At 53.0% G+C, this 7,521-nt stretch overlaps 1 protein-coding gene across 1 annotated transcript in view; it reads left to right on the forward strand.

Annotated features, from left to right (window-relative positions):
• Positions 1-7,521, forward strand: part of CAPN5 (calpain 5) — a 36,156-nt gene that overhangs the window by 21,311 nt on the left and 7,324 nt on the right. The window contains exons 4-7 of the mRNA XM_077767527.1: positions 3,729-3,921; positions 4,484-4,677; positions 5,352-5,429; positions 6,862-7,057. Of these exons, the coding sequence (XP_077623653.1) occupies positions 3,729-3,921; positions 4,484-4,677; positions 5,352-5,429; positions 6,862-7,057 (661 nt within the window). The remainder of the gene's footprint in view (positions 1-3,728; positions 3,922-4,483; positions 4,678-5,351; positions 5,430-6,861; positions 7,058-7,521) is intronic.

A 7,521-nucleotide genomic window follows, 5' to 3' on the forward strand; every position in this document is an offset into this window, starting at 1 on the left:
GGGGGGCAGGGAGGAGGAGGAGGAGGCCAGGCCTGGGGGTTGCCTGGGGCAGGAGGGCTGATGGGGCGGGAAACCAGTCCACCAGTCCTGTTGAGAACCTTTCCCTGGTTCCTCCTCCCAGGCCCATCTGTTGGTCTCCTGGGACTGTGTGTGTGTGTGTGTGTGTGTGTGTGTGTGTGTGTGTGTGTGTGTGTGTGTGAAAGGAAAAAGGAAAACAACTCTCAACATCAAAAACAAACTTAGGGACGCCTGGATGACTCCATCAGTTGAGCGTCGACTCTTGATCTCGGCTCAGGTCTTGATCTCATAGTTCGTGAGACTGAGCCCCATGTCCGGCTCTGTGCTGACAGCGTGGCACCTGCTTGGGATTCTCTGTCTCCTTCTCTCTCTGCCCCTCCCCCACTTATGCACTTTCTTTCTCTCTCAAAATAAATAATTTTAAAAAAACCCTCAAGGAAACACATTGACAGATTCCATTTTCAGTCCTAAGAAAGGAAAACCCGCCCCCTGGTGGTCACTGAGTCTCCATGGTCCTAGGTGCAGACCCCCCTCCCATTCTGCTAGAGCCTCAGTAGGCTTGCTTTCTTACTTATTTAGGTAGCAGTTTTATTAATTTTTTTATTGTGGTAAAATATAGTATTAGTAAGTTTAACCATGTTTCGGTGTACAATTTGGTGACAGGAATTGTACCCGTTACAGTGCTGTATACCCACTGTCACTATATCTATACCCCAAACTTTTTGTCATCCCCAATATAAACGACCCACTGAACTCCCCTATTCTCCCTCCCTTCAGCCTCCCCCCCCACCCCGAACCTCTATTCCGCTTTTGTCTTGATAAATCTGCCTATCCCAGTCAGATCATCTAAGTGGAATTGTACACTATTTATCCTTTTGTGTCTGGCTTATTTCACTTAGTATGCTTTCAGAGCTCATTTATTTATTTATTTAAAAATTTTTTTAATATTTATTCATTTTGTGGGGGGAGAGGCAGAGAGAGAGGGAGACACAGAATCCGAAGTAGGCTCCAGGCTCTGGGCGGTCAGCACGGAAGGGCTCATTTATGTTGGAGCGTGGATCAGCATTCCCTTCCTCCCCTAGCCGCGCAGCATCCAGTGCCCGTGTGTGCCGCGTTTTGTTTCTCTGTTCACCTGTCGATGGACTAGGTTGTTTCCACCTTCAGCTGTTGTGAGGGTACTGCTGTGAACATCAGTGTGCAAGTATCTGTTTGAGTCTGCACTCTCAGTTCTGTGGCATATATACCTGGGAGTGAATTGCTGGGTCTTACAGCAGATCTATGGTTTTAAATTGTTGAGTCACCAAACTGTCTTCCACAGCAGCGATACCATTTGTGTTTGCTTGTTTTTTCCTTTACTTACTTTTATAACTATAAAATGAATGCATGTCCTATAGCAAACCCAGAGGATACAGAAACCCAGGCAGGAGGTACTAAAAGTCACCCGTATACTCCTGCATAGTCTTCTGGGCCCCTCTGCTCCCCTTCCCTGTTTGGGGCCACCTGAGTTAACCAGGCTTCCCCTATTTTAGGAAGCTTTGCTGCCCTCCCTCAAGGCCCTGTCCCTACTCCTGTCTCCCTCCTTGTGCTCCCTGCATCCTCTCCACACCTCCCCCCTCCTCCCCACCAATAGCAACTCTTAACGTATGTATGTATTATTTATGTATGTATTTATGAGCGAGAGAATGAGAATGAGTGGGGGAAGAGCAGAGGGAGAGGGAGACAGGGAGACAGAGAATCTTTTTTTTTTAATTTTTTAAATGTTTGTTTATTTTTGAGAGAGATAGAGCATGAGTAGGGGAGGGACAGAGAGAGGGGAAGACAAAGAATCTGAAGCAGGTGCCAGGCTCTGAGCTGTCAGTACAGAGCCTGAGGCGGAACTCAAACTCACAGAGCACGAAATCATGACCTGAGCCGAAGTTGGCTGCCTAACCCACTGAGCCACCCAGGCACCCCGAGAATCTTAAGCAGGATCCATGATCAGTGCGGAGTCCAACACAGGGCTCGATTCCCTGGGATCATGACCTGAGCCGAAATCAAGAGTCAGATGCTCGGGGTGCCTGGGTGGCTCAGTTGGTTAAGTGTCTGACTTCAGCTCAGGTCATGATCTCACGATTCCTGGGTTCGAGCCCTGCATCGGGCTCTGTGCTGACAGCTCAGAGCCTGAGGCCTGTTTCAGATTCTGTGTCTCCCTCTCTCTCTGCCCCTCCCCCACTCATGCTCTGCCTCTGTCTCAAAAATAAGTAAACATTAAAAAAAAAAAAAAGGAGTTAGATGCTCAATCGACTGAGCCACCCAGGCGCCTCACCGGCAACGTTTAATATCTTTGATGCCTCTTTTTGTTTACAGGTTACTGTGCAAAGCCTGTGTTGCCATTTTGTGGGCGTGGATTTTGAATTTATGTAATCCGTTGTGTTCTCTGTGCCATTCTGCTGCTCCCAGCCACATTCAGCACTGCCTTTAGGACCCCACCCCTTTCCCTAACATTTAAAGAAGAAGCCACAGTTGTGCCCCTAGTACCTGATATTTTGCACATAGTAGATGCTTGATGCTTTTTATTTTTATTTATGAATTTTTTTTAGTAATCTCTACGCCCAACATGGGGCTTGAACTCATAACCCTGAGATCAAGAGTTGCCTGCTTTTCCAGTTCAGCCAGCCAGGTGGTCCCCGATGCTTAATGTTTTTTAAATAAATTATCTCATACATTTTAACATCATTGGAATCCAGCTGTATTGTTTTTTCAAACATAACAAGCCAGCATTAGTATTTTCCTTCCCATAGGAATTCCTTTACAAGGCTTCATTCAGTAGCTGCTTCATATCCCAGAGCACAGAGGCAGCATGAGTTTTTATTTTTTATTTTTTAAAGATGTTTTGTTTATTTTTGAGAGAGAGAGTGCGCATAAGCAGAGGAGAGGCAGAGAGAGGGGGTGGGGGACAGAGGATCTGGAAAGGGCTCTGCACTGACAGCAGAGAGCCTGATGCAGGGCTCGAACTCACAAACCACGAGATCATGACCTGAGCCAAAATCAGATGCTTAACTGACCAAGCCACCCAGGCGCCAACAGTAGCATTAGTTTTTGGTTTTTTGTTTAAAAAAATTTTTTTTTCTTTTTAATGTTTATTTATTTGTGAGAGAGAGACAGAGTGTGAGCAGGGGAGGATCAGAGAGAGAGGGAGACACAGAATCCAAAGCAGGCTCAAGTCTCTGAGCTGTCAGCAGAGAGCTTCACATGGGGCTTGAACTCACAAATCGCAAGATCATGACTCGAGCTGAAGTTGGACAGCCAACAAAATGAGCCACCCAGGTGCCCCTATAGCAGCATTAGTTTTTAAAATCAGTTTCCTGTTGTTAGACATTTAGGTGATTTCTGGTTTATATTGTTATAAATAATGTTAATTATTTATCATTGTTGTTTCAAAACATACATGAGCTTTTAATACTTTTGAGAAGAATTGCTCGATTTCTGGACAGCTGAGTTTTAAAGACCGGCTGCTAGGGCTCAGAGGGATTTGAGTGATAAAACTGGGTAGTTCAGTGAGACAAACGTTGGCCTGGGAGCCAGAGACGGGGATTCCAGTGTTGGCTCTGCTGTGTGACCTTAGTAGTTTGCTTGACCTCTCTAAGTCCCCCAGATCTCCCCTATAAGGTGAGGGTTTTAGATGGGTTGGGGAGCATGAGCGGGGAATTCTTTCCACATTGCTCCCCCAGGCTGGCGGGCTGTTACCAGGCCCTGGATGGAGGCAACACGGCGGATGCGCTGGTGGACTTCACAGGCGGCGTTTCTGAGCCCATCGACCTGACTGAGGGTGGCTTCGCCAACGATGAGGCCAAGAGGAACCAGCTCTTTGAGCGTGTGTTGAAGGTGCACAGCCGGGGAGGCCTCATCAGTGCCTCCATCAAGGTGAGAACAGAGTCAGCCCTCCCCTTCATCAGCCCTTACTGGGGTGTCCCAGGCAGAGCCCCTGCTCAGATCGACTCATACATCTGGAGGCTCAGCCTCATGGGGGGAGGGGAGCAGCTGGAGCGTGCAACCCCCTCCCCAGTGCTGGGCAGAACAAGCCATAGGTCCCCCTGCCCTGATCCCCTATGCTATGAAATGCCTTGCTGTTTGACTAGCACCCCCCTTTTACGTGCATTTTGTAACTGGAGCAACGGAAAAAGACAAAGCCCTGCTTTGTAGCATTTGCTGATTTCTTATGTGTAAATACTCCCTCCTTGTTGATTTCAACCTAATATTTTAACAGTTGCACAATTGAGCCAGTGCCAGTTAACGCCAATGCAACCCTGGGCCAACCCCATTTTAGCTGCCCCATGGGGGCTTTGCGAACCACCGGCCTCCCTTTATGTGGGGCTGCCATTCCTTCCCTGTCCTATAGAGGGCGGTGTAGGCACACACCATCCCCACCCCTCCAGCTGGTGCCTGACCAGACCCTGCCTCTCTGGGCAACTGTGCCCTCCCGCAGGCAGTGACGGCTGCGGACATGGAGGCCCGCCTGGCGTGTGGCCTGGTGAAGGGACATGCATATGCCATCACTGATGTGCGCAAGGTGCGCCTGGGCCACGGCCTGCTTGCCTTCTTCAAGTCGGAGAAGCTGGACATGATCCGCCTGCGTAATCCCTGGGGCGAGCGGGAATGGAACGGGCCCTGGAGTGACACGTGAGGCCCAGGGATGGGGGTGTGGGCACAGGACAGACCCCGGGTGGGTGGGCCCCGGTAGGAGAGCTTGGGCAAGGACAAAGGTGGGTTTCCCAGAGGAGGTGACACCCAGGCTGGGCCTTGAAGGACTTGGGAGGAGGATGACATTGGGAGGCTTTCTTTGCAGCGGGCACGTGGTCAGGGNGGGAGGGGGGGAGGTGGTGGGAGGGGGGTGGGTTCTGCAGGGAAAAGACCCGGAAGTAGGGATAAGCTGATTCTTATAGGGGCCAGAGAACTCAGCCTGGCAATGAGTGGGAAAGAAAGCAGAGAGGGAGGCCAGCAGGGGGAGAATGGAGGTGACTGCTCTGTGTTTGGCTCATGGCCCTGGTGAGGCAAGGACAGTGCCAGGCCCCCGGTGAGGGAGCCCCCTTCTTTGAAGGTCATCCTGCCCTTCCCCCACCAGCCTGCAGCTTTGCTCTCAGACCTCCAGCCCCTGGCATGGTGGCAACCCTTACCAGACAGGCTTTTTTTTTGGGGGGGGGAGAGGCCTGGCCCTGGGTGCCTCCAACTACACCCACACTGATAGAGGCCAGGTGCTGGGCTGTCCCTCGGGCCTCCTCTCTCTTACCAGGGTGGCCCTGGTGGGGTCTCTCCTCTTACACTCCTCCCTCTTCCTCCCCATGCCCACACCCCAGCTCAGAGGAGTGGCAGAAAGTGAGCAAGAGTGAGCGGGAAAAGATGGGTGTGACCGTGCAGGATGACGGGGAGTTCTGGTGAGTGTGCTCGTGCCCACACGGCGTCCGGGGCTGGGGGGAGGCCTTCTGTAGCAGGGAGCACCGGATGGGGAGGCATGAGCCGGGGCTCCCCCAGATGCCTCGCCATCAACTTGCTCTGTGGCCTAGGATGAGTCACTCCCGTTTGCTTCTCTGTGAAATGAGTTGGGCAGTAATGGGCCCGTTCATCCCTGTCATCCCCAATACCAACCTCCGGGGACCCCGAGCTGCTCCAGCGCCCAGGCTGGGCCCCCAGCAAGTAGGCCAGGATGCCAGCATGTGGCAATACGCAGGGCAGGGGCGACGCTGGCGGCCTGATTGCCGAGAGCGGGTGGGGAAGAGGAGAGGCCTGTTGGGAGTGGCTGCCTCCTACGCTGGGCCTCAGGGTACAGGGGCAGACCCGGCCAAGGGGCGCGAGAGTACACATGGGTTTGAGAAGAGGGGGTTCAGCAAGGTGAGGGGAGCTTACGGGGTATATAGCATGGGGGTGGGCTGGGAAGATGGCAGCAGCCTTGCTGAAAGAAGCCAATAATTATTCCTGCATTCATTCACTCCTGCATTCATTCAGCCTGCACGTAGTCCTGACTCTGTGCCAAGCTCAGCGTCATTCTTCAGCAGGACATTTGATTCGGGGACTCCGCTGCTTCCTGGAGGGGCACAGGGCACACCGTGTGTGAGGGCCCCAGGCAGACTCAGGCAGATAGCAGCGATCCTGGCACTGCTCGGGAGGACCCCTCCTGTAGGTGTTGGGAGCCACCGCAGCAGCCGCCCCCCCCCCCCAGGCCCTCTGGTGTGGGCTCCTGCGGGCGAGATCCGCTTTGCCCATGTGGCTCAGGGGACATGGCTTAAAACAGAGTGATGGACAGCTGTCTTCAGTGGAAAGGGCTTCTTCCTAAGTCCTGTCTTGTATATGTTCACACTTAATGCACGCATGTGCATGTTTTCACATATGGGCACGCATGAAGGGGGATGGGCATGTCCCCCCTGCCCAGGCTCCTAGAGGGTGTGTGTGGCAACATGGCGCCCACTCCAGTGCACTTAATGAGGGTCCCCCCGCCAGTTTATTCAGGCCCTTACGACAGCCGTGCTTGACAATGGATGGAAACATGTTTTATAAACTAGAGAGGGCTGGACACATTACTGTTAACAACTGCAGCAGCTAGTCTTTGCCAGCTCCTGTCTGCCACAAGTTGTACTACGTGCTTTCGTCACATTACTTAATTCCTATGCTAACTCTGCGAGACAGGCAGCCGTTGTTAGAGTCATTCCCATTTTACAGATCGGGAAACTGAGGCCAGAAGAGATGTTTAGGGGCCCAGTGACACCACGTCCACACTCACTCCTGCGTGGGTCGTGGTTCAGAGCACACGGGGTGAGTGGGCGGGTGGCCGGCCAGGGGGACCTGCCCAGCCCAGCCCCTTGCCACACCCAGGATGACCTTCGAGGACCTGTGCCGATATTTCACTGACATCATCAAGTGCCGCGTGATCAATACATCGTACCTGAGCATCCACAAGACGTGGGAGGAGGCCCGGCTGTGTGGCGCCTGGACGCGGCACGAAGACCCCCAGAAGAATCGCAGCGGGGGCTGCATCAACCACAAGGACACCTTCTTTCAGAACCCGCAGGTGAGTGTTTTCAGGACTCCCACTCTGGCCCGTGAGCAGCTACGGGGGCCCTTGCCACTGCCCTGCGTGGACTCCTGCATGACCTTGGGTACATCCCTGCTCCCCGGTGGGCCTCTGTGTACCTGTCTGCCCACTGGGGGTCGGGCGGGTGTGTTCGGGTGGTCCTAGGCAACCTGCAGATGGTAAAGGTGAGGAAGCTGGTCCAGAATTACAAAGACATTTAGAGGGAGGCTGCGCTGGAGGCTCGAACCCCTTGTTTCCACACACACGGTGCTCTACTTCCAGGGGCACTTGGCCTGACTGGCTCTTCCTTGGGGTGGACCTCTCCTTTGTGCCTCCTTAGTCATGACCCTAGCAACTGTTTACTTTTCATGTTTGGTGTGCCTTCATTTGGCACTGACTGCATGCAGCTGAGCCTCCATGATCTCCCCAAGCCTACACCCCCCTCCCCCCCCTCTGCCCGC

Source organism: Crocuta crocuta, unplaced genomic scaffold (assembly GCF_008692635.1).
Source record: "Crocuta crocuta isolate KB4526 unplaced genomic scaffold, BGI_CrCroc_1.0 scaffold561, whole genome shotgun sequence".
Classification (NCBI taxonomy): Eukaryota; Metazoa; Chordata; class Mammalia; order Carnivora; family Hyaenidae; genus Crocuta; species Crocuta crocuta.